This window comes from Anser cygnoides, chromosome 24 (genome assembly GCF_040182565.1).
Source record: "Anser cygnoides isolate HZ-2024a breed goose chromosome 24, Taihu_goose_T2T_genome, whole genome shotgun sequence".
NCBI classification, from domain to species: domain Eukaryota; kingdom Metazoa; phylum Chordata; class Aves; order Anseriformes; family Anatidae; genus Anser; species Anser cygnoides.
In genome coordinates, this window is record NC_089896.1 from 2,277,055 (window position 1) to 2,304,268 (window position 27,214).

The 27,214-nt window shown below is 45.8% G+C and overlaps 1 protein-coding gene across 1 annotated transcript; it reads left to right on the forward strand.

Moving 5' to 3' along the window:
• Positions 1 to 8,343: 8,343 nt before the first annotated feature.
• On the forward strand, positions 8,344 to 26,990 carry MATN1 (matrilin 1). Its single transcript, XM_013195450.3, has 8 exons — positions 8,344 to 8,597; positions 11,574 to 11,920; positions 17,843 to 18,065; positions 20,579 to 20,704; positions 20,960 to 21,373; positions 23,264 to 23,416; positions 23,973 to 24,053; positions 25,622 to 26,990. Exons 1-8 carry the CDS (start codon positions 8,510 to 8,512, stop codon positions 25,669 to 25,671), a joined length of 1,482 nt encoding a protein of 493 aa, XP_013050904.2. The 5' UTR covers positions 8,344 to 8,509; the 3' UTR covers positions 25,672 to 26,990.
• The last annotated feature ends 224 nt before the right edge of the window (positions 26,991 to 27,214 follow it).

Sequence of the window (27,214 nt, forward strand, 5' to 3'; positions counted from 1 at the left end):
TCCTTTGCTGTCTGATTTCTGAAGGGGTGCTGTCCTTACTGTGTGGAGCATGTCACAAGGGAGCAATAATTCATTTTTTGAAAAATTAGTTAGCAAAAAACGGTATTTTGGGTTTAGGTTGATGTCATCTCATTGGTATCAGCTCACGTGTATGCTGTTTGCAAACAGAAATATGGTATTTCCACCAGCCAGTCCAGCATATTCATCTGAGAATCTAGCTTGTAGGAGTAGGTGAAGAACCAGCTTCTTGCATCAAGGTCCAACCCCATTTCTTGCTGAATTAGGTGGAGAGAGAAAAGATTGGTTTTGAAAATAGGAATAATCATTAGTCTGCAACACCTTCCAGCCATCACCTGTCCGTCTTCTCGGTTACAGTCCTGAAAACCAGGCTGGGTGCTGAAACTGGCCAATTCCCATCCCATCAGCTACCAGCCCCTGTGGCTGCAGTCCTCGAGGCCAGGTCTGGAGGGGGCCATGGGCTGGGTGACCTCCAAGGCACAAACCTGTGTGGAGCTTCCCTCCTCGTTAGTTTAGGGAGGTATTTGAAAGCACAGTCCCTCCCTTTGTAGGTGCCGAGGTGGGGTGTGACAGCCACCACGGCACCAGGACATCTTTACCCCACTGCCTGCCACTGACCAGGCCCAACCAAGAGCCTGCTGACTGGGTCTGCCCAAGGCCTCATTAGAAGAAATGCAGGTAACTTTATTTGTTTTCTAAACCAGAAGAGAGTTTCTCAATGTGATCCAACTGAACGGTGTTAAAAATCCTTTCTCATCTCTCTAAGTGGCTCAGATTCTACTCCTAATTAAATTCCCATTAATGGGAATGCCCCAAGCCTCTTGGGTTAATTGACTTTGATAACAGAGCTGAAGTAACTAAAATACACTCAGCGTCTCACCGAGGTGGGGTTTGTTTCAAAGTGCATTAGTAGTCAAGCCTTCAGGTACACACCTGATCTTCTAAATGAACCTGATGTTTTGTGGCTCTTACCAAGCCAGACGATCTCTGCTTCGTGCAGTGTGTTCTCCGTGGGGCTCAGAATAGCTCCCTGTGAAAGCCTGGCTCAGAAAAACCTACAATCTGATAAAATGTATAGATTTATTGTGAGTTTCCAGCCAGGTCAGGGCTGAGTTCTAGACAGGAAATGGTTTTGGTTTTCTGAAATGTTAGATGATTTGGCCAATACAAACCAAACACAAGCTGTCACCAGTTTGCTAAGAAGTCAGATGATGGCACTATCAATGCTGTTTTTGAGACTGATAAAAGACTCTTTTTAGTATGCTACTGTTGCACTGTTTTTTCACCTCTAAACTGATTTATGGATGTGAGTCTCTCTAAAATAGGTTGCGAACCAATTCACACAGATATGCTTAATGCTGCTCTGCACTTCCTTTTTTTTTTTCTTTTTTTTTTTTTTTTTTCCAAAGCAGAAGAGAAATGAGCAGCAATACTTTGCTACAGATAGAGGATTGAGCTGATAATGTCAGCACTGGCAGGCCAGATAAGTGGGAGCGACAGGACCACCTCTAGAAGCAGCGGCATCTCATGGAGGCAGAGATGCTCCAGGACTCCAGAGATGTCCATTGGGTTCCCTGTCTGACTGTGGTTTTCCCCCATCCGACCTAAAGCAAAAGCTTTTGGTTTTGGTTTCCCCTCTCCCATTTCTCCTTTTGCAGAGTGAAAATTAGGGAACTTGGCAGCTGGAAATGTGTTTGACATGAGTGGGAAAAGGGCTTTGTTTTGTGTGTTGTCTTGCACATTGCTTTGAGCACTTCTGTTGGGTTTAATTTACTGTTCTTCTCCTGGCATCCTGTGCTATTGCCTTCGGTCAGTGAAGGCCTCTCACTCTGCTTGAAGTAAAGAAGCTAAACCAAACACACCTCACTGCTCTCCCTGTGCCACAGAAAGGGAAACTGAAGCATGAAGGAAAAGGAAACAACCCCTGCAATATAATGGGCCCACTCAGAGGAGGAAAGGAAACTGCAAAACGGGTGAGGGTGGTCCTGGGCTACTCAAAACCAGGCTCAGTACCTGAGACTGCAAGAAAGGCCTCTAAAGGTGCAAGCAAACCCCTAAAGGCTGCCTGCAGGCAGTCCTCATGGCTGGAAGAGACAGGGCCATTTGAAGTATTTGTTTTATTGACAAAAGGTAGTTCTTCTTTAGGCTCCTTTCCTCAGGCTTGCGCAGGTACCGCTGAGACGATGCTGCAAACCCAAGACAAGTGCTGCAAGTCCTCCCATCCACCATTCACAGCCTCGTAGTGAAATGTTTGATAAACCTGTCCAGTGATCGGTATCGTTTTCTGGTGAGGGAAACCAGCATGAGCTGCCCCAGCCATCCAGGCCACGTAATTTTGTCAGAGATTTGGCACAGAAATTCAGTAAAAGTTCTGATTCTACAAATCGCATTGGAGGGTAAATAGCACCAAGCTGGCAGGCGGTACAGGGGCTGTGGAGCCCGGGGAGGATTGGAAGCATTTTTCTGGTGCCGGCTGCTATCAGACTTTGAAATGGCATCTGGAAACGTGGTGTAACTGCTAGCAACTTGGCAAAAACAGTGCATAATGCGATGGGAGCTACAGCGCTCAAAACCAGGCAGAGCTAGTCATAGCGCCCACTACGATGGAAAGGGCTCTCCTAGCCCAAGGGTACCCTGATGTCCATCAGAGGGTATAAACAGACCTTGAAGAGGGCAAAGACAGCAACTTGGCGGCATTCCCTGGCACCTCCTCAGGCTGATGTAAGCCCGTGTGCTGACCGGCTCCGCAGCAGCCGAGGGACTCCTGGTGATGGATGCGTGGCGCTCCTCCAGCACCCTGCCACTACAGACCGCCCTGCACCGCGGGGGGACGGGGCTGCCCGGCTGGGTTTTCTCCCTGCCTTCATTCCTGCTGCTTTGAGTGGCACCTACAAACCTGCCAGGATCAGACCCTAGAGCCTGGGACAGGTGCCATTATAATTGCGTTAATCAAGCATCATTAAAAGTCTGTGTTTTTTTCTTAACTTTCCTGCAGACAGTTCATTAAAGTAATTAATCGCATCAGTCGAACGAAGTCACTGCAACTGAAGTCCCCGGTGGTGGCCCAGAATGACAGACGCTGACAAGCGTGGTCATGCATCAGCCCAAATCCTTGTGCTGTCTCTGGCTCTGCCTGTGTGCCCATCCATCCATCAGGCCAGACGCCCCCATGGAGTCCAGCTGAGGACTTCCCTCATCCCTCTGCCTGCCCTCAGGATCTTTCACAACATTTCTGCTGGTAAAACTTATTTTATAAAGCTCTTCTCATCTGATCCCACAGTCTTTATTACTACACATCCCTATCCTGGTCCAATTGTAAGGTTTGGTTTGATCCAGCTGCTACGTTGGCTCATTCACCTTGGAGAAGAAAAGCTGCCCACAGAGTGACCTTCATCTTCATCCTGCTGCTTCATTCAAGCAGTTTAGAGGGGCAGATAGAGCCTTCTGGGCCAGGCTAGGATTGGTGGCACTGCCCAGGTGGAAAAGTCACGGCGCGAAGGGATCTGCCCAAAGCTCTGCAGGTGGTGGTCAGCAAGAGAGCCAGGAATAGCGCCCAGGAGGTAATGTTGGCCTCAGGGGGATGTGGGCAAGGTTAACATGGCAAATGAAAACAATCCCTCTGAAATAAATGTGACCCATAAAACATAAACATTGACTAGCCATAAACAGCATTTACTATTTACAGCATCGGAGCACAAGGATGTTTGCCAGCCATTTGCAGCTTAAAGGATAAACAGTGGTTCTTTTGATCCTGAGTTGTCAAAAGGGCTGTATTTAAAGCCATTCGTTTCTCCAAAGTCTTTCACCCTTTACATCATTTGTTTTATACTTTATACTGATCCCACTGCTGTAAATATCACTTCTGCAGTACAGGGGTGGTGCAGTAAATAACTTTTCTGATAATGAAGCAGACTGGGAGGGACTCCTCCACCCCCCGTAACTCATACAGAAACACTGTGGGGATAAAACATGGGAACCGGAGCTTTAACTAAATGGCAGCTTTTGTCACTGTTTCTCTGAGCATTTGAAAAATGGAGGCTGTGAATCCATCTCAGAAACACTCACATGGGAACATCAAAGGAAACCTGAAAAAGACAGAAAAATTACTGAGTATTTTGCTAAACGTAGGAGTTTTCTGGTGGCTGGCGGGCAAGAAAGCTGTGTTTACTACAACCACCACGTTTGTTTAGAGTGAAATAAAACTCAACAGTAAACTACTCAGGATTTGGCTGCTTGTCTCTTCCCAAGTGCTCTCCTTGCTCCGCTGCCTCCATGGCCAACTGGCGTGACTTAGCCACATCGCCAGATTCCCTCTAGGAAGTATTTACAGCCCAGGGCTACAAACACCGTGCTTTCTTTTTAAGGAAAATCCAACATTTTAAATGCCTTCTGTCTGAACCCTAGCGGAAGTTTGGAAATGTCCTGACATCCCAGAGGTCTGATTTCCTTTTTCGCACAGAAAACCACCCCCTTCTGCTGGGTCATTTACATGGAAGTGACTTAGGGACTGATTCATTTTGATTTTGTCATTTCCATTCATTGCAGCGTGACATTTATACTACCATACTAAATGTGTTAATGGTGTATTTATTGGAAACATGTAAATATAAAACTAAAATACCATTTTACAAGAGAACTTGAACAAAAGAAATTGGAAAAGTAAAATGCCAAATCAAAACAAAGTGTTTCTGCATTATCAGAACTAAAATGTCATTTTTCTTGGCTTTTTCCATCCGATCTACACTCCTGTGAAATGTTATGCGCATATTGATAGAGAAAGAATGAAGGCACCAAGAAGCAGGGTAGCATAGGACTGGAATTTTAGGAAACAGGAAAAGAAGTTAGAAAAACAAGGGAAGATGGGGAGGAGAGCACAGCACAAGGAGCAAACCACAAATGAGTTTGCAGTGTGCTGGAGCATCATGCAGAGTTTCCAGGCGCTGAAGGAAAACCTATCTCCTGCTTGGGTGCAGAGGATGATGCTGCCTTTCCTGATCTGTCACACTGGGGAAGACAAGCTGTACCTCCTAATTTTTTCCTGCTGTCCCTGACTGCCTCTGGAAAGGCATTGATTTTAAATCAGTCTCATCTGTGCAAGCAGAAGCCTTGGCTATAGCTTGGCTGTGTCACTTGTTACGGCAGTGCAAAGCTCTCCACCCGGCTAAGCACTTCCAATTTTATTTTCCAGCTGAAGTCTCCCCGTGGTTCAAGCACTGACAGTGAGCTTCACACTGTCGTGTCGCTAAGCGTGTCTCATCCGTGCCACGACACCCAGGTTCTGCAGCCAGCTCACCACATCCGAGTCCTGACGGGCATCAGCGAGCACAGCCTCACTCCGGCGGCCACGAGACAGCCCCAGCACCTCCAGCCCCTCCGCCCAGCCGCTGCTGGTGGAGCACAGCAGATCAGTCCTGTAGGGAGATGTCACGTATTGGAGATTTCTCCAAAAATGACATTCGTCACCTCCAGCCTGAGAATAGTCCTAGCAGGGCCGTAATCTGAGCACAGAAGAGCAAGGGAACATGCTGCGAACCCAAGCCAGAAAATCCACGTGGGTACAGGCGTTGCCTTTCCCTGTCCCCTTCCTTGCCATGACACAAAGCACCTACGTGCCCTTCCTCTTCCATCTGCGCTCAGATAATAACACAACGGGACCATGGGGGGGGGAAAAAAATCTTCCTGGCTACACGGTTTGACACCAGGCTGAAGCACTTGATTTTGGCAGGAGCGAGCCAGGCCCGGGATTCTCCAGCAGAGGAAGAGAAGCGGGGAGCTGGGCTGTACAACAAGTGCTCCTTCAGCCGAGGGACTCGGACATGCAGGAGGTGTGGGGAGAGCGGCGTTTCCTCGCGCGGGGACACGAGGAGCCTCCAACAGCAGCTCTGCAGAAGGGCAGGCCCACGCTGGGGCCGGCGTGAGCCGTTAATGGCTCGTCTGTTTACGTTGCAAGCGGGCTCGGGAAGAGCTTTAAATGCATATTTTCCTGTTGAAATATTGAACCCAGTGTTTTCATTTTCAGAGGCCTGGGGAAAAATTATGTTTCATATTTTAAAAATAAACACTGCTTTTGCAGAGGTATAAATGCAGACCTATAGTATCCAGCACACCTTTGCCTCTCGCCTTGTTTTCGAAGCTTTAATGTTGCTTGTGTGCCCCAACCTCTGCTAGTGAAAATATTCACCTGAAATGTATTTATCTTTCTTTGCTAATTAGCAGCAAAATGACACAGAGAAACTTTATATTTTCCTCAGCAAGAACAGCCATAGAGACTTCATTTATGGAGGGCTCTGAATGATCCCCATTCATTGCAAGCAAGTACTGTCTGCACCAATAGGGCCTTGTATGCATGGCAGAGCAACGGGCAAAACCCCATCACAGACGGCTGGAGGCAAAATCTCCAGGATTTTACGCTTTTTTTTCACTTTGTTCCCTACTAATCGTAAATGTGTGCGTGTACCTCTATCTGTTTTGTATATTTGAGGGACAAATGTGGCTGTGTGCATATGATCACACAAGTGATATCAGTGCGTAGGATTTATGCCTACTTGCACCCGTGTGTGTATAAACACATCCACAAAAAGCATGAATGGAGGAGACTTACGTCTGCATATATGTCACATACAAGTGTATATATATAATAAGCACACACATGCAATAATGTATGTATTGCATGTATTTTCATATATATACATATATGATATATAAGCATTCATACGTTAAGGTTTTATGCAGGGCTCTTTGTACATGCACATGTATATGTGAAGGTCTGCATGTGTTTTCTATATTAATCCATGCTCATATTTTGCAATTTTCACGTCCTACACAGTAGCCCTTTTAATCCCAGGGGTTCCTCCGAAGTAGGAACCAAATGAAACAAGATGCCACCAAGCTTGGAAAAGGGAAGGTGGCTCCGGACCTCAGTGACAGAAAGATGTGAAATGGGAGCAAGAAAAAGTTCAGGTGAAGCATTTGCTCCTCCAGGCTAAAAATTTCCAGCCAGCTCCAGAGAGGCTGGAAAGCATGTCCCTGGCTGTGTTTGTGTGTATCTGGGATAGCAGTGGGTCAAATCCGTGCTGATTTTGCATGAAAACACAGCCATGTTTTAATATTTTAATTAACACTTTTAATGTTGGAAGAGTTAAGAATAGTCTGGCAACTGCACTAAGGGCAGGTCCTTTTCTTTCCTAATCAAAGAGCCCTTCTCTCCGGGAAGTCTCAGTCTCTGCTGAAGCACTTTTGGAGTATAGAGAGACTGTGAATAAGGGAAGGGAAACCATCCTTTGAATTACAGGTAGTTTGCCATGGCACTGCACTAACACAATGCAGATGCAATGGATGAGTGCTCCAAGGGTGCAGCTGAAAGGTGAGCAAAGACTAATCCATCACAGTGGAAGGGCTTTAATCAGCTGACAGCAGTGTAATACTGCAGTTAATAAAATGAAAATAGATGCACTGCTTTGTGATGGATCCATCATTAAATTCATCTTACTCTAGTACAAAATCTCCCTGCTGTTCTTCCATAAAGAAGACATTGGATTTCTGCTCACTTGCAGCATCATCGGTCTTATTTGTTGATTCAGATTATTGGCTTCTTGTGGCAGGAGCTGTATCTCCCTCGTGTGTACGGACCTGAACGCTCCGCTGTTAAAAATAAATCAAACTTATAATCTGCCTGTCTATCCTGAGTTCCTTGTCTATTTATCTAGTTTAGACTACTGACTTCTTTCTCCCTCTCTCTCCCCCTGCTCTCCGGCACAGGGGCACAGCCTCATAGAGAACTGACTGTTCCCCGCAGGAAGAAATTTGTTCTCCATCCTGCATTTTGCCTGTGCCTGCTCAAGTCTCACTCTCCTCTTCCTCTCCCCCTTCCCTCGACAGGGCTTTAACCCACAAATTAAGGCAGGGAAGCAAAGCCCCCGGTCCCGCAGGCTGGTTTCCAGCCCTGCTCTTGGCCAGCATGGGGACTGAGCGATGATTTGTGTGACTGCATCCCCCTTCCCTGCATCCCCCTTCCCTGCATCCCCCTTCCCTCCGCCGCCCCCTCCCCAGGCTCTGCCGCAGGAAGGACACGAGCCTGACACACCGCAGGGCGTTTGCTTACAGTGGCAAAGCCCAGAAAATGCAGACGGGAGCTGGTGATTGACAGGCTAACCCCAGTTCCCCAGGGCTGGTTTCACTGGTCCCACTGTTACGGTCCCAGATTCCCCACATACCGTGCCCTTGCGGGTCCCTTTATAGCCTCCCATCCCCTTCGCCGAGCAATGGAGCCATTGTGGAGGGGCTGGGGGCCGGCAGGGCTGGATGTCCACCTCCTCCCCACCTTCGTGCAATATTTTCTCCCAGTCCTTCTCGCTTGCCCCTCGGTGCCCCCCCGGCACTTCACACGTGTCAGGGGCTGGCCCCATGCCTCCCCGAGGAAGGGCAGGTTAATACCTCCGGGCCAAGGCTCCTGCTTGCCACTCCGCATCCAGCCTCCGGCTCCTCCGCAGCCATGGACAGGATTTTCTCCGCCGTGCTGCTCTCTTTGCTGCTTCTCCTCCAGAGCTATGGAGTTTGGGGGGCACCTCCGCAGCCCAGAGGTAAGTGGGAGCTGAGCAGCTCCTGGGGAAGCGGGGGGGTCTGTCCCCAGCTGCTGGTCACCAGCTGCCTAGGGTTGGGACGGGTTTGTTGGCAAGGAGAAGGATGAAGCAATACCCAACATCAGTCCGGGAAGCAGAGGAGCTTTCTCAGGTGTTTTCCCAAGGCAGTAAAACCTGGAGATGCGTTTCCTTCTGCCTCTTTCATTGCTTTAGAGTAAAAGTGGGATGCTGTGCAGAGGTGGCATCAGGTCAGCCCTAGCCCCGGCACTGCAGCAGCTTTGGGGCTCGCTGCTTCGGGCTGGAGGAGGCTCCCCCATGCCCCCCGAAACATCTTCTCCTCGGTGCAGCTCTGCAGAGGGCTGGCTTGGCCAGGAGCTCGCGGAGGACTTGGCCAGACCCCCCCAGCTCTGGTTAACCTCACCGAGCAGGAAGGTCTGGGCCAGGATCCTGAGGCCGGGCCTTCCCTAGGTTTTACTTCAGCCGTCCTTGAGCAAAACCCGTCTCTGTTTGTATTTCAAGTGGGGTGTAAAGCAGCCAGGTGGGAGAGGAGCCGCCGGCTCTTTGAGGTTGCAGGGTGCAGCTCCAGTGTCTCTAAATCCTCGCTCACGATTCGTGTCAGCAAGTGCTGGACTCAGAAGGGAAGGGCTGGAGGCCTGGTACCGAGGAAATATCTCTGCCAGGGGCAGGCTGTGGCTTATGCAGGGGAGTTTTCTGATATACTGACCAGATTTTTCTTACTAACTTGGAAAGGGAGAGTTATCTTTGCTGTGGAACCACTAAGCACTACTGAAGTCAGAAAACTGAACAGAGCAGCCATTCAGCCCAGCCCTACTGTGAGCCATCACTATTTCTAAAATAAACATCTTTTCATTCTGAATTACTAGGCGAGAGTCGTGTTCTCTTAATCAATAGGGGAAAGGTGCCCTAAGAGAGATTTTCTGCTAAATCAGTGCATGAACTTCAGCTAATCCTGAATAACTTCAAGTGTGGACATTTTTAAAACTAGAGGAGGATTTTACTTCTGGTTTAATTCTGCTTTAAAATAAACTATGTTGAGTCAAGATGTCACTCGGAACAAGCGTGCCTGACTGTCACCTCCTGGAGATAACGCAGGCCTGTCCTGCAGAGCCAGATGTGCACAGCAGCTGTGACCAGACAGGCTGAAATCCCAAAGCTCCTGATGTCTTATAACTTCTTTTTTCTCTTCATTTCCCTGAAATATACTTCACTCCCATAAAAAGAGGTTTAAAATGTTATTTAGAGCAAAATCACAGAGCTCCTATGCTAAAAGAAAATATACTTCAAAACTTCTATAGGATCCAATTGTTCCTAAGGGAAAAATTAATTTTGTTCCTTGGTTTGTCCCTAAAAATGGATGTGATGCATTAGCTACAGTGGCAAAGGGGAATCTGTAGTTTATTTCTGGAGGAGCTGATTGCAGGACCTTGAGCCTTTCTCTGTATCTTCATTTATCTCCTGTAAAATGGGCATAACCAACCCCAGGTAAAGGGATTTGCAGTACTGTAGAAAATGGACTGCCATCTGAGTTTTTCCTTCCTCTGCAATGAATTATTATGGCAAAGCAAAAGTCACACGTATAGGAAAAAGTTCTATTGCATTTTAGTCAAGACTAGAGCATCTGACGAAGTAACCGCTGCCTGCTTCTCTACTACAGACAGCATCATTTAGAGGGACCTTTTCTGGGAGCCAGAAGCAGATTCAGCATTAGTGTCTCTCAGGAAACTAACCTGATTATATTCTTTATAGATATATCACAGGGTATTTATTTTCATGTGTCTTAAAGACTGAAAGCCACATTAGATTTCACACTGAGGACCAGCTATAATATTTATGCCATAATTTGGAACAGATTTGTTGGCCCAAAAGCTCACATTTAAAAATCTGCCCACAGAAACCTCCTTTATGGTATAACCTATATCATCCCTCTCTATGGAAATCAAATATTAGCAGAGCACTTGATATCCCTGCAGAGACAGGCTAAATGATAGGAAAAAAAATAATAATATCAGAATGTTATAGGTCTGGTGGGGAAAATGGGGCAATTCATTCAGAAATTCATAAAAAATATCAGTCCTTTTTATGCGTTGCCACAGCTGAACATTAAGATGGAAAAAAGCATGAAAGTGAGAAATTAAAAAAGAAAAATATTAGTCAGCTGTTTGCATTGCTAATGTTTCCTGTTTATCCATTTATTTTTTACAGTGGACACTCATGCCTTACTATGGGCTTGTAGAGATTAACTATCAATGATGTGGTTCTACATCTCTGCTGTGTTCTCCCTCACCAGCTCAAAGAAACAAAACCGTGCTGGTCTTTGCTGTGTTACAGAATTTCCTTATTAGTGCCACTAGCTGAAAAACATGAGACTGGATTGTGTAATGCTCGTTAGTTAATCTGGGACTCTTGCTTCACCACTGAAACCGAACTGCCGAGTTTAATGCCTGCTTCTGGTCAAGCATGACAAAGGCGCAAGCTCATTAATTAACGTCCATGTGGCTTGCTTATACATGTCCGAAACGCGGTAACTTCTTTTGAGACTTTCTTTGATGCAGAAGCGCGTATAACGGGCTCCAGCTCACAGCTTTCCTCCTCCCTCCGTGCTGCTGTGAGTGAATTAAGTTTCGTGTCGACATTAGCGGCAGCCCGGTGTTACAAGTGGGCAACCTGTTCCCACAAGCGCAGAGCTGGTATCTCATCAGCTCACTGCTGTAGAAGTACATGTTGTCAACCGGTAAATGTGTTGTTCTTCCAGACATTTTTCTGTGAAAGGGAAAAGAACATTTAGAAACATTAGGTTAAACAGGTCTCAGTGGGCCTCTCTAAGAAAAGGAAAGAAAAGATTGCAGCTTGCAGGTCCTCAGCTGTAAGACGACTTTTTTTTTTTTTTTTTCCCCTCTTGGTAGATTTTTCTCTTCTTTTTCTTTTATTTTTCTCCTCCCTCCTCATCCTTTCCAGGCACCCTGTGTCGAACCAAACCCACCGACTTGGTGTTCGTCATCGACAGCTCTCGAAGCGTGCGCCCACAGGAGTTCGAGAAAGTCAAAGTCTTCGTGTCCCGGGTGATCGAGGGACTGGACGTGGGCCCCAACTCCACGCGGGTGGGTGTGATCAATTACGCCAGCGCCGTCAAGAGCGAGTTCTCCCTCAAGACACACCAAACCAAAGCCGGGCTCCTGCAGGCGGTGCAGCGGATAGAGCCGCTCTCCACTGGGACTATGACTGGCCTGGCCATCCAGTTTGCCATCAGCCGGGCTTTTAGTGACTCAGAAGGGGCCAGGCTGAGGTCTCCCAATATTAATAAGGTAAGGAGATTATCCTTTGCTTGGAAGCTCCTTCTTTCACGGGGCTCACTCTGGAATGGTTGGAAAAATCAGAGAGGAGGAAAGGTGATTGTGTGGGACGACACTGAGACACCCCTGAGATGTTAAATGCTTTGATTGCGTGGGGCGCAGAGTTGGCCAGAAGTTGCTGCAGTAAATTTAATCCGGCTTCACCAGCTCTCCTCCCTGACTGGAGTGTCTGTGCTGTGGGACATGGCTCCTGGCTTCCAAAACATGCCGCCGTGAAATGCTCATTTCAGCCAGGTTTCCTAGGCCTGAACGTACTAAGATTATCAGTCATCTTCCCCAATGCACTGTAATAAAAATGCTTCAGAATCCACCATGGTGAAAAGTGAGACAACCTTCTGAAAGTTTCCTTTGAAATGGGCCCTTTCAGCTGCATATATAATGCAAGGTGCTGTTTCTGTATCCTCCACTGCTCTCACAGTTCTTCGTAGGCTGGCTAATGGCTATGTTTTCCTTTCTGGGTGTTTCCTTCTTGTACACTGGCTTTAATGACTATTTAGCGTTTAAGGCTGTGGTATAAGATCAGATTAATTCCACGCCTGGCTCCATCACTGCTCCTGACACAGTTTCCCTGCTCAGGAAGCTCACCCTTTAAAAAAAATGCTCTACAGATAGCTCACTCACCCCCTCCAGATTTGGCCCTGAAGGCAACCAGACCTCATCCCAGTGACAGTCATCAGGAAAACTCTCTTCTGAGCATGTGGAAAATACATATTATTTGCAATATATGTTTTATCTAAACATCGTAAATGAACCTCCTAGGCCTTTTTGTCCTGTGCCAGCTCCGCTGGCTCTCTGCTATAGGACCAGACCAGAAAAATAAGCAAAGGCTTTAGCAAGCAGAGAGAGCTTTCCACCAGCTGGACAGCAGCCCAGCTGTTGGAGCGAGGAAGCTTGGGATTTTTCTCCTGATTACAACATTTTTGGAACGTCGGATGCTTTCCATTTCCCTTACTGCTGGTAATGCTCTAGGGAAGGCAGAGCAGTACATGGAAAGATGCCCAGGGATGGCAAGTCAAAAATAGTACTGAAAAGTGTAAAGCAGGCACCTATAATGATCTGTCAACTCCAAAAAGCAGCATCCTGAAAGCTTTACTGGACTGGAATTCACAAGACACCCGTGAAAAATGAGACCATCACCCCAAAAGATGACCCAATTAATTTTCTTGTGTGCTCCTTCACCCTGTTGAACCACAGGCAACTTGCAAATGTGAATGAATCCATCCTCATATTGTCTTTCATTATGGGGCACACAGTGGGGAAATTATCTGTATTTTAGTCTAAATCTGGCTTCATACAACAGGAAGAAAACCAAGAGCGATAACCTGAGAAAATTACACTTTGAGAAGCTTTCCCTAAGTTTCATTGGCAATCAGCCTCAGCAAAATTCATCTGACCAGCCATCACGATCACATCACTCCCTGAGCTTAGGAGTCACCGACTGCAAAATCCAATAACCCAGCTCTCACAGGGCAGCTCAGGGGCCTGATGGCTTTTTATTCAAAAGGAGTAATGTTTTTTGCTTGTCAAGTGGTTTGAGGTTCACTGAAAGAAATCATTGCAATATGGCAAGGCATTATTAATATTCTATTGTCATTAATTTTTAGTAAAGAGCTTTAAAATCCTGTAGGTGCAAGACTAATTGTTCTCATTCAACTACTTCAAAGAAATCAAGTGTGGAATCGGCCTTTCACTCAAATCTGCTGTTTTTTGGAGGTACAAACAACTTCCTGCAGCTGCCAAGGTGTGTTTTGCATTTCCCCACTTCCCCAGCGGCAGCAAGCGTGCCACCAGCCACACGGCAAGGCAGCAGTGGTACAGGCTGCCCACTCCCACCGCTTGCAGGCTTTGGAAAAGACTCACTTCTCAGTGAGCTCGGGGCTGCCCACTTTCTCCATGGACCACTTAACTGAAGAGCTGTTTCATGTTGCATGCAAGAGATGTTTTCCTCCAGCGAAACCATTCCAGGAGAGGTGAAGGGAAGGTGGTAGCTCCCCAGCAGAGCCCTCTTGCCACCTCGCCGAGAGCCCAGCTTGGCCAAAGCACCCTGTGCTGGGAAAATGTGAGCAGAGGGGGGCTGCAGGTCTCCTCTAAGAAGGACCATCCATGGCCATATACGAACAGTGACTTTCTGTCCAGAAGAAAAATGTTATGGGAAATGTTCTTCTTTTCTGGGTATTGTTTAGCACAAAACTAGGCAACTGAACCACAACAACAACAAAACTATCTGGGTGATAATATCTATTTCTGCTTTTCAGAAATTCTTAATATGATTGAAATGCAAAAAAAAAAAAAAAAAAAGTTAAACAAGAACAGAGAAAATGTTTCGCCTTCCACAAAAAAAAAAATCCCAACAGTTTGAATGCCAGACCACTGAAACATTTCAGTTGTTGAGTATTGACAGACAAAAAGGCCATTTACTTCAAGCTTATTTTTTTTCTCCATTAATTCTTGGTCAGTACTTCCAGACCAAGGTGTCGGAAAGCATGACAAAGGAAGTCCAGCAAACTCTTTCCCTTCTTTGACCTTCTTGCTTCTCAGGATGGCCCCATCATCTGCCAGGATGATGAATAGAGCACGCAGTAATTTAGGGAGGGGAAGCTTCCAGAAATGCTGGGCACAATCCTTGTTCCTTCACACGGCAGAAATCCAGCAAGACCTTGTGAAAATTGGCGTTAGGATTTTCAGCCACGTGGGGCTGGCCAACGCATCACAAGATCATTTAGTCTTGCTGTGCTCTGTGCAGCAAATGTCACTGCAGGATGGGGAAAAGCACTATTTGTTTCTGCAAGAGCTCAGAGTAAACTCTCTTTATACCTCTATCAAAACTACAGGGGTGCCCAATTACTTTTATCTTTCTTTAGGAAGAACAACAAATAGGTTGTCAAATTGATGAGAAAATCAGGGGCTTATTCAGCTTTCTTCCCAATTCCCCTTTCACTGCTGTTACAACATTCATGTAATACACTGCGTAATGAGACATAGCTCCCTCATTAGCTGCTGGATTGCCTACACACGGCTGCCCTGAAATATGAATATCTAGGGATGCCCGTGAACACTCCAGTGTCTTAGTTAACCGAGAATAAATTGTGTCATGACAACATGGGGGATTTCTATATGAGAGAAGTAACACAAGACAGAGATTCTGGATCCAGAAAGTCAGGAATTCACAGAAAGAAAAAAAAAAAGAAAGGTGGTGTTAAAATGAATAAAAATTTGACCTCAAAAAGCAAAAGTTTCTGAGTTTCCCTAGGGAAAAACTGGAGATCCTGTTGAGCTATTTGGGACAGAAAAGAGAGTTCACCCTTTCTTATTTCTTCCCACACGGCCACCAGCTGAGCCCAGCACAACCTCTGCTGCAGGCGTGGTGGTTGCTCCTTGCTTCTGACCCGCCGTGCTCTTTTCCAAACAAGGCACATATCAGGACTTCCAGTTTTTTTAAATGAGACAAGGTCATAACACAGAGAATTACAGAGATCCTGTGACTGAAAATCATTTGGAGGTAGGTTTAAAACAAAAGGATGTGATTTTTTTTCTTGCCTGAACTCTCTGCCTGAAGCTGGCAGAGAGGGCAAAGGTCTAGAGGGGGAATCCTGAGAAAAATCAGGATTTCCTGATTATCAAGAGATATATATAAATATATACAATAGCAAAATCACTTTAAATTTGTTTCTATTTCTCACACTCTTTCTGTAAGCACCTGGTCCTGTCCACGCTCCCAGAAAGTCTCTCCCTGGCTGGCTGGTGCTGGGTCTGACTCCTGTTACAGTCACTTTAGCCATAGGCTTGCTGCTAAATTCCCAGTGCCAGACTCTTTGTGCCTCCAAATTCTGTTCTTTCCAAATTCCAACAGCAGGCCAGAAAGCAGCATGGATATTGATTGCACTGTAGATTTTCACACGGATCCGTTACGAAAATCTTTCCCACCAGATCCAGATGTGGATGCTGCTGCCGGACATCTCCTGGGTTGTATCTGGGGCTCAGGCCTATGTGGAGGTTCCACCCTGATGTGAAGAACCCAAGGAACTGATTAAACGCGGAGAATCACTTTACTTAGACAGGGAATTGCCAGGAGGACACGGAACACCTCTGTCCTGTGCCAAACACTGCAAGAAAAATACACAGCTGCTGACCGAGACCTGTTCACAGGGCAGAGCTCCTCGCAGCTGCGACTTGGTGGTACATCTTGTTTCTGACAGGCTTTTGCTGGCAGCCCCATCTCAGAGCTGCTCAGCCCGCTGCTAAGCCAAGGGCTCTCTCTCCTGGCAGAAAGCACGACTGCACGGCTGCTGCTCCTGAAATAGCAAAAATTGTTCCTCTCGGTCAGTCTGTGTTTGCCACGTTCATTCCCCTGTATGAGCACTGACAGCTGCCACAGGTGACTCCTTTCTTATTTTGGTCATGAGCAAAGGAGAAATACTTCCATGTGTTTTATTTATTTATTCTCTTAGAAGCATTCAATTGCAGAATCCTGCTGTCCATGATTTTTTTTTATCTTGTAGCCCTTAGGAAGAGCGGATGAACACCTGAGCTTGCAGCCCTTCCCCAGACTGAAAGTTCTGCATTTTTCCAGGTTCACCCATCTTTTGTACAGAAGGAAAGCTCTGAATGGGCAGCAGGTTACTTTAGCATGGCAAATGCACTGGGGCAGATGAGTGCAGCGCTCAGCCATCCCTCTGCAGACGAGTGGGCAGAGGGCAAGGAACCACAGCAACGTGGCCAGGGCCCCGTGGGAACAGGGGGCAGGGAACCCCCCTCCTGACCTTACAAAGATGACTCTTCTCCCACGCAAGGGTGCAAAACAGCCATCATGCTGTCCCAGCTGAGCAGCTGATGGGTCTCCTGATTTCATCTTCAGAAAGACAGAGAGCATATATGGCCTAGAGGACAACAGCAAATACCACCTTGGTGACCTGACGATAGTTCGCTCAAACCCATTGGTGCTGCTAGACAGACTTTTCTCTCTGTTTATCTCTCTCCCTCTCTCTTTTTTTTTTTTTTTATTGCTCATTATGTTTCTCCATACTGCATTACATCCCAATTAGTTGCTTGGGACTTGACAGCGGTGTCACAATAAAACAATTGTAAGGAAAAGTGGCAGGAGCAGATGAATTGCCAAAGAATGGAAATGAAGGTTCTGTGACAACGTCGCTTATCAGAAGAAGAATAAAGAGGAGAACAGGCAATCTAGCAACAGGAGCAGGACTCTTGGAGGCTTTCCACTGGTTTAGGGTGTCACCATCCATGGTGACATCCAGTTCCCACTTATATCAGCTGTCATTTTAATGCTGATGTTAGTAGGGGTAGGATTTCAACACTGCTTTTTGTGGTGGAATGGGAAATCAGAAATCATGCCTGGCACCGACACATGGTGTGACCTTACACAGATCACTTCCCCTCTTTCTGCTTCAGTTTCTCCAACCATAAAATGGGGAAAAGCCTTAACCTCCTTAGTTTACCATACTCCTGAGATTCCTAGATGGACAAAGATGCTACAAAAGTCCCAGAGGTGCCCTTAGTGTCAGCTGGGGGTTCATGAAAATAGTTAGAGTTTGGCTTGAGCATTAGTTTGCTTATGAAGAATGTAACCATTACTTTGGTTTCCTTAGGGCCAAGATGCGCCAGATGTCCCTTAATTAAAATAGTCAGGTCCACGGCAGTTTAACCTTTCCAGCTCAGGAAGAAACAAACTGCACATGAAAAGAATGGCTTGTGTGATCTCAGGAAGAACAGGAAGAGGGGGAGGAGGCGCTATTTCCTTTTTTCTTTAATTTCAGAAATGTGAACCCTTCTTTACTAATCCAGGCTGTTCCACAAGCAGTAGTGATGCTGAGCCCATTTCACACACACACCTGGTCTCTGCCCCTCTCTGTGCAGGTGGCGATTGTCGTGACCGACGGACGTCCCCAGGATGGAGTGCAGGATGTGTCAGCAAGGGCCAGAGCAGCTGGCATCGAGATCTTTGCCATCGGGGTTGGCCGGGTGGACATGCACACCCTGCGGCAAATCGCTAGCGAGCCCCTGGATGACCACGTGGACTACGTGGAGAGCTACAGTGTTATAGAGAAGCTGACCCACAAGTTTCAAGAAGCTTTCTGTGGTAAGTCCTTGCCACAACCCCTGGGTTCCTAGCCAAGAAGTGCAAGTGGCTGCCAGCAAGCTTTTCACAGAAATGCCACATGTGATCATCCTTCGCCCATCTGCTTCCTTTTTCCAAGGGCTTGGGTCTGCAGAACCAATCAGTGTGGCAGAGAGGTGCTCTCTGAAGTTGCTTTTCAAGAGTCTGAGGCTTTGTTTAGGGAATTTCAGGTTTTGTTTACAGAAGTCTCCAGGCTTCATTTGCACCCAAGACTTTGTACACATATACTACTTGAGGCAGAGAAAAAGAACCTGGAAAACATGAGCTTTAAATAGCTAAAATCATTGCCCTTATGTTTAAGCCTAGCTGGGCAGTGCTGACGATCTGGCTGGTAATTTCCCCTGCCAGTATCTTCTGAATTCCCTGTTAAGCAAGGGCTGGTTTCACTTGCCTGCTGGAGACTGAGCCCCCTTTGCCTGATTGTGCTGTTATTTTTGCAAGCCCTGTGCAGCAGGAAACTCTCCTGGTTGGTACAGTACCTAATACCTATCTGCATAGTATATAAAAAGAGCCTGACTATCCTACAAACACATATTCACTCCTACACGAACCAGTGAATGCAATGAGAGAGCTTTATTGCTTTCGAACATACCCAGAAGCTGTAGGAGGTGGTCTATAAATACCCGTTTTGTGTCAGCAAGAGTGGCCTGGGGGCTTCACACACTCATCCTGCCAAAGCACAGACGTGTGGCAACACTTTTTAAAAGGTGCAATACACCACAGTGCCTACGGCAGAGCATTGCGAACACGTACACACAGATGGACCTGTAAAACTCTCTGAGATTGACTTCTTCAAGAGGTGTAAAATTTCATGATTCAACTTTCAGCCTGCAAATGATGGGGGGAGCAGCTTTTTGTCGAGGAAAACTTCGTCCTCTGTAGGAAGGAGGAAAACTTTGAATATAAAGTGAGTCATATATTATAATGAGGTGTCACCACAGCAGAAGCTCATGAAAGAAGGGAACAAATACTACATACTAAGGGGAGCAGAGACAATATTCAAGAAGGTGGAATCCAGGCCATGAATATTCGTGGGAGTTTGTGTTGACTGCCCTGGAGTCAGGAGTCAGCCAGAGACAGAGAGGCCTGAAAATGTGTTTTGAAGTTCTGGCATTGGTGTCATTCAAAAAGAGAGGGGAAAAAAATCCTTTCTGGGCCTCGCTTTTCGAATTTGTAACATGCAGCTGACAAAGTTCTCCCCATGGTAAAAACCCTCAGAGATGAATCCAAGGGAAGCACTGTGCTAAGGATTATTACAGCTAACAGACAGCAGCACCATATTAACTGCCAAGTTGGTTGTTATCATTCTATGCAAGCAGCTGCACAAAACTGTCCTTGGAGATGTACCCAAACACCACCTGCTACTGCAAAGCACAGCTTGTGGAAGCAGTGTGCACTGGAAGCAGGAGGAGCTGTGCAGCACTGTCCAAGCTGCTTCCCATAATGCTCAACAAACACATGAGAAAAAGGGAGACCTTTAATGATCCAGCTACTAGTTAGACTGATAAGATCTCTGTAGCCTTCGAAGAACTCAACCTGAGAGCCCAGTGTTACAGCCAACTGCATAGCTAATAATATTCCTAATTATATCAGCTACTGTTATATGGCACAATATGCAGGTGCATGAATTGGGAAGGCCAAAAGTACAAAATACATGTAGAGCAGAACACAAACAAATAGAAATAATGAGCAGTATCCCCTTAATTTTGAAAGACTTCACACCACCTCCCATCATTGCAATAAAACCAGAAGTGCTCCATTTTCTGCACAGATTTCCCTGGTATTTGTGAATAAATTTGCTACAACCAGATTTGTTTAGCTTCAAATTTGTTTTCCATCATCGTTGCTGTAGCCATGACAGTGCTGTCAGTCACTGAGCGCTGCTGGCTCAAACTGCTGCAGTTCAGCTTCTGTTTGCTCAGCATCTTATAGGAGTCAGATCCAGGTTAAGATCAGCAGGCAGAAATATTTGTAAAGAGTGAATCTGAAAGTTGTATGTGTGAAGGTAGCTCTGAAGTGAATTCCAAGTATGTTTGGACATGAAGCCCATCCGGGAATGACAGCTGTGCCTGGCACTGAACTCACTAATCATAACTGTACTATGTAGCTGGGAAAATGGGTACTGGCCAGCCCAGATGGTAGTTTGGAAACCAAATCTCATCCCGTAGCTTTGGAGAGTGAAGTAGATTATGATATGCCCGACAGACAGATGGTTTTTGCCCTTGTTGTGGAGACTATTTCTGGTCCTGGCTGTGTCTTGGAGTCGGGAGACTTGTCACAATTTCTCCTTCCTTCTTATATCTCAATTACTATCCAAGAGTAATGACTTCCTGCTGCTTTGTATTGCTGCAGGGTGGGTTTAGTTATCACTCAGTGTATAGGATAAATATCATGTCTTCTTCATGGGCTATGTCGGCTCTGGGTTGCGAAGCCTTGGCAAGGTCTCTGATTTTAATCTGCACCTTTACTTGCAGTGGTGTCAGACCTGTGTGCCACTGGAGACCACGACTGTGAGCAGATCTGTATCAGCACCCCAGGATCGTACAAGTGTGCTTGTAAAGAGGGTTTCACACTGAACAATGATGGGAAGACCTGCAGCGGTACGTAATGACTTTCATTTGCACTAAGCTGAGCTGCAATCTGCAGTGGGGGGGTAGGGATAAGCTTGAGACATGGCAGACATGTTCTGCTCAGAAAAGTCAGGGAAGGAAACCACAAATGTGAACTGTTGGTGATTTTTGATTGATCAAACATATTTCATTAGCAATAAAATGGTACTAGGTTTATATTCTCCTACATAATTAAGCAGTCCTAGTTGCTGTCTTCTTTCTCCCTCTTCTCACATTTTGCTTCAGCTTGCAGCGGTGGGTCAGGATCTGCCCTGGATCTCGTTTTCCTGATCGATGGATCCAAGAGTGTACGGCCTGAGAACTTTGAGCTGGTGAAGAAATTCATCAACCAGATCGTGGAGTCACTGGAGGTGTCAGAAAAACAGGCCCAAGTTGGCCTGGTTCAGTACTCCAGTTCTGTCAGGCAGGAGTTTCCTCTGGGGCAGTTCAAGAACAAGAAGGACATCAAAGCAGCGGTGAAGAAAATGGACTACATGGAGAAAGGAACGATGACTGGCCAGGCTCTGAAGTACCTCATTGACAGCTCCTTTTCCATTGCCAATGGCGCAAGGCCTGGGGTCCCGAAGGTGGGCATAGTGTTCACCGATGGACGGTCACAAGATTACATCACCGATGCTGCTAAGAAAGCCAAAGATTTAGGTAGGTCTACTGAATTCTTAGTGGTTTGTTTCTCCCTTGGACCACGCACTGTATCTAGTATCAATCCAGGCATCACTCATTACCAGGTGTCTCTTACCTAGGATAGAAACAGGATACCATAGAGCAACTTTTCCCAGATGTTGCTTGGCTGTCCCTGCACACTTATACAGAACATGGAGCAGCTCTGGCTGGGGCTTCAGATGAACCTTGGTTTGCCAGCAGCTGTTTTTTGCGCCCACAGCTCCTCTGTGTCTTTGATCTAAGTCTGCAGGATGTCTCTCTGCTGGACAGAATGGGGTTTCATACATTTGTTATGGGATGCACACTGGTGTAGCATCTCACAGAAATGAGAAGGAAACTTCAGGGGACAGCTGAGGATTTATCTGCTGTTATTAGTCAAATTCAAGTCACCATCAGTGGCACCCACAGTAAGGCAAAGACAACCAGCAGAGAGCCACATGGAGAATAACAAGAGTTGCAGGGCCAAGCGTGGTTTGGCTGTATCAGCCTTAAGGCCTGTAAAAGAAAAAGAAAAAACAATAAATAAACAAAGCAGAAACACATATTGAGGGAGAAAATGTGGACTCTCTGCCCAAATCCTAGACACACCCAGACACGCTAATAAGAAATTTTCTTCAGTTTCTTCTGGAACATTAAAAGAGTACAACGGCTACATATGGATATATTTATATGTCTAAATACTGTCAAGTATATCTGAGATCTGCCCCTTTGCTGACCTCCTGCTGAACGAGTTCACAGTCTTCTGCCATCACTGTTAAATGGATGCAGCCCATGTGAATACCTTCATGAACTGTTAAATCCTTCACTTCCTTTTAAGTTTGGTCTCAACCACTGGATGTGACTAAGGGCTAGCACATAGCCAATGCAGGTCAAGTACAAGCTTAGGAAAAGCTGATGTCTACAAAACAAGTTGACAGGTTATGTGGTTGTTCAGCTCTCCTAAAACAAAAGGTCCTTCTAAACTGCATGCATAGAAACAAGACTTCAGGCCTTGTTTCTTCCTCTTCATCCCACGCGGACATCCCCAACAGCTGCTACTAAGTGATTTCACTGGGATAAATAACAAGATACTTACAACTAGATTCCAAACACGTTCCTTGCACTGAACTTCTGGGAAAAATAAATGGACACAATCAGAGGCAGAAAGACTAGGAAAAAAGGGGAGGAAAGGAAAGCATTACCAAAGTCTAGACCTAAACGTGGACAAGTAGAGACAAATATTTCTAAACAGGTATTAAGTAGCATTATCATTCAAGTCAAGGGGAAAACTGCAGTTCAATAGAAACTGGATTTAAACCAGAGGTGGCAATCAGTCTCTGGCAGTGAAGCACAATACCTGGACACATGTTCTTAACTCACAGTACGGGTTGCTCGTGATAGAAAATATGAGTTGCAATTTTAGAAAGCCATCCAGGTACAATTTTCCTGAACCCGCAGGTCTCTGTTGCACAGGGGACTTTGCCACTACATAGGCTGATAATGATGGCTGGAGGCTATTATGAAAACTTCCACCATTTCCTTTCGCTGTATCATTGCTTCCATATTAGTTGGATGCATGATGCTGTCAAGGTGTTATAATGATCTGTCCTTTCTTGTGTCTCTAAAACATCGTTCTTGGGGTGATAGTGGTCATTATCTGGATAATTCTAGTAAAACTTTGCCTGCAAAATATTTTGGAACTCTGGGTGACCTGAAATAAGTCTGTAAAAGTAGAGGGTAAAGGAGTTAGTTTCCCGATTAACATCTGCAGAGTTTCAGGGAGGCTGGGGGTGCAGAAGGAAGGCAAGGACGTAAACACTAATGGGGATTGGTGCCTTAGCAGCACGATGCTCCACGGCTGTCCAACTGACCGGTTCTTATTGCTCGCAGGATTTAGGATGTTTGCTGTGGGAGTCGGTAACGCAGTGGAGGATGAGCTGAGGGAAATCGCTTCAGAACCAGTAGCCGAGCACTACTTCTACACAGCTGACTTCAGAACCATCAGCAACATCGGGAAGAAGCTGCAAATGAAAATCTGCATTGGTGAGAGTGGGGGACTTGGGAGAGAGGAGGGTTTAGTCGCAGCATTTAGAGAGCAGCAAGGCCTAGAAGATTGAAGCAAAAGGACAAAAATGCCCCTTCAGATGATTGTTACAAAGAACTCTCCATTCTCAGGGTATCAAGTTTGCAGATTACTCAGAAAGGTCATGAGACATCTGATATTTGGGTGGTTACCTGAACCCCAGCCACCCACAAATCTCAGGCATCTCATCCTCACTGGAGGAGCCCTGTATTTTGTCAGATTCAGATTTTTGGGGCACACTTTAAGCATCAGTGGGTTTTCAGGAAACTGGAAGTCCAGGAAAGACTTTTTGCACAGAGCCTGCCCTATATAGCAATGAAATGTGAGAGTCTCTAGACAACTGAGCTTAAAGAGAGAAGTGATCAGTCAGACAATTAGAAGGAATGGTATTTTGATTTCATTTGTGTTTGTGATAAAGAGTATCAGATTTGCTTTATTTCACATTTCAGTAATTTTTAATTCTTTTTTTTTTTTTTTGTGCCACTTAACACTTCTTCTTGATACTCTGGTCCACAGAGGAAGATCCATGTGAATGTAAATCTATTGTGAAGTTCCAGTCAAAAGTAGAAGAACTCATCGATTCATTGCAAAGGAAATATATCCTTTGGAAGCGGTCTTTGTTCAGAACCTAGTGGGCTGGGCCAGGCTTTCTGGAGGGACCAGTGGGGAAAGCCTACACATGGGGAATCTTAGATACATAGTCAGAAAGCTGGGAATTGAGACCCTGGGGTTCTGATAGTGTCTACCAGGAAGAGTCCCTGCACCAGAGTGCAAGCTTCTGGCCTGACACAAAATAAGAATAGGCTGAAAAGAGTAGAGCCAAAGCAGAACATGCCAACCCATTGCTGGTCAGTAATGAACTGCAGGCACCAAGACCTAGGTCAGTTTTTAGGAAGATGCTTAAATGATGCCAATGAGAGAAGTATGGAAGCACGGTTCCTGCGTGGGATAATGCTGCTGCCTCTGCGTGCTGCAGGTCCTGCAAAGCAGGCGAGAATGTGAGGGCTGAGAGCAGCAGCAGCTAACGCTGGACTGTGAGCAGAAGAAAACACCGGTGCATGCATGCAGCTGCTAAGTCGTTAAAGCTCCATGGATGGGATTCTTTTTATATGATGGTAAATGGCTACCATGCTTGCATCTGAGCTGGCTGCCTGAATTTCTCCACAGAACTGGAGGGAAGGAGGGTCATCTACAGCACAACACTTCTGTCGATATTGTTGGTGGTCTGGATAAAGTCAGGCAACTTGCATTGTATAGGTCCAATTTTTCTCAGATGGCTAAGCCTCCATCCTGAGGGACTAATTCCCACATAACTGCTCACTGCAAACATCTCTGGGGAGGTGGGTAGGATCCCACCTGAACTGAGTTTTTGGGATGGTATTCTGCCATGCCGGGTTCTGTCACATTGCACAAAGGCCAGGAATAAGTGGTGGGAAGAGAAATAAGGAAAAGCAAAAGAGATGTGAGTAAGATTCGACCTTCTCTTGAGGAAAGGAATTAGTGAAACGTTGGAGCAACTCACAACAGGGTTAGGGACAGTCTTCATTACATACCATTTTAAAAACAATGTTCTAATTTATACACATTTCTGTGGTTTGTTATGTCAGTTACACAGTATATTTTCTCCTCTTTAAGTCAAATTGAGTGAAATCCGTGACTTCTATTATGCAAAAGGTCAGAGTAAATCAGCAGTTCTCACCCAGCGGGTTGCCGCTCCCAGGCACATCACGAAAAGCAATTAGTGAAAAGAGCAGAAAATTGCGACACGGTATAACTCCAGGAAAAGCACCCTGCTCCACTCTTCATGCAACCCATTCTGATCCAGGTCAGGAATTCTCTGTCAACCTCTCAAAACACACTCCAGCCATTCCTGTATTTTTTACTCTTCCTTTTGTAGTGTTTTATATAGGTGCATGTGAGTATGTGTGCATGTGTGAATGTTTTAACTTCAGTAAAAGTTGGAGAAAAAAAACCAAAAAAACCAACACACAACAAAACTGTTCAGCCTGAACAGTTGGGGAAATGCCAGAGAGATGATTTTTGGGATTCCTCTGCTACCTGCTCCCAGCCAGGCAGCTCAGGTATCTGTTCTGTAAACTAGGGGAGGACTTGGGCCATGAAACACCAACGTGTGTTGTCATTTCTTCTCCTTAACTCTTGCTTACTGGAAGCTGTGGCAAAAAGGATTGAAGCCCTGGAGAACAAGATCATCTAAGACCCCGAAAGAGTATTATTTCTCTCCTTCCAAGTGTAACAAAACTAGAACTCCTTCCTTTGTATGGAGGGCAGCTCAGCCACAGTGCTATGGCCAGCTTGTATTTTTAAAAGAGTCTAGTCTACATGCATTTGTTTAAAAGGGAAAAAGTATAACAGTAGAGCAGACATTGTATAACAGGCAGAGCACTGTGTGTGACGGAGAGCTAGACCATGCTAATGTTCATTGCATCATGTAGAGTGCATATATAAAAACCTGGGAAGATTTGTTTTTGATTTAAAGCTTAATATATATATGTGTGTGTGTTTAAAGGTACTTGACTAAGAGTTCTGTGAATCCTTGCTGTGTTCTTCTGCATCTTTTGTTTCTATGCATGAGGTAATTTAATTTAAAAGTCAAAGTGACTTAAAATCAACTCAGATGCTGAGTGTAAAAAGTCAATCCTAGCAGTCGATCGTCTTGTTATTGTAAACATGAAGCATTTGTCTGTAAGTAGGTGAAATATAGTAATGGTCTCTAAGTGTGCATTGCAGATAAGATAGGATAGGATGCTGCTGCTAGTTGGGTTTATCCATAGCTACTGTAAAATACAGAAAGTACAAAAGCTCAGCTTTCCTACCTAGCAAATGCCCTCACAATGTTTCGATGAACTAGCAGCTGTCCAAGCTAGGCCAGTTCTGGTGAAGTCCTGAGATAACGTGCAATGAGCCAGTGGCCATGGCTCTGTAGATCAAAGGCAGTCCTGTTAACACCAGCCCCAGGAGATGTGCTCCTCCTCCTCAGCTCTCTGGTCTCCACATCCACAACTCAAGCTCCGAAGCGTCATTAGCACCTAAAACACAGGGAACTGTTGCTGAAGCTGCTGCCTGCTGATGGAAAGGGTGCTCTCATCGCAGTGGTGACCAGAGGCTCACAGCTCCTTCCTTAGCCCACACCCCTAAGCACCTTCAAAACCAGTAAGTTCGTCTCAACACCTTTTGGACTGCCTTTCCTGGACTACCATTGCTGACAAGAAAAAAAAATAAAGGAAAAGAAAGTGGTGTGGGCCAGAAGCACCTAATGCTGCCTGTCTCCTAGAGCTGCAGTCTGGCTAGGAGAGGAGAGAAGAGGCCATGGTTATGCATGCCACGATGGCGCACCGTTGAATGTGAGCACAAGGGGTTGGGTTTGGAGGGGTTCTTATTTTTATTTTTTTGTATCAAAATATTTATACTTGAGACTATGTGAAAAGCTTTTCAGAATAACTTGGCCTGTTCAGAAATGAAACCATAGCAGATGTTTTCTGAGTAAATATTAAAAGTTTGCTGAAAATTTTAAAAGTGATTTTAAACGTATTTCTTTACGTAAGTTTGATGTAATTGCCTGACAACACCTCTCCATAGTCTTGGTGGCGGGTAGGAAAGCCTCCGTCTCAAGCCACAACCTTTCGTTTTAATGCTAGAGAAGAAACAGGTCCATAAAGATACTGAGACCCTTCTCTCAGAACAAAAATATTTAACAACAAAAATCAATCATCATACTCATGGACTTGGAGGAATAAGGC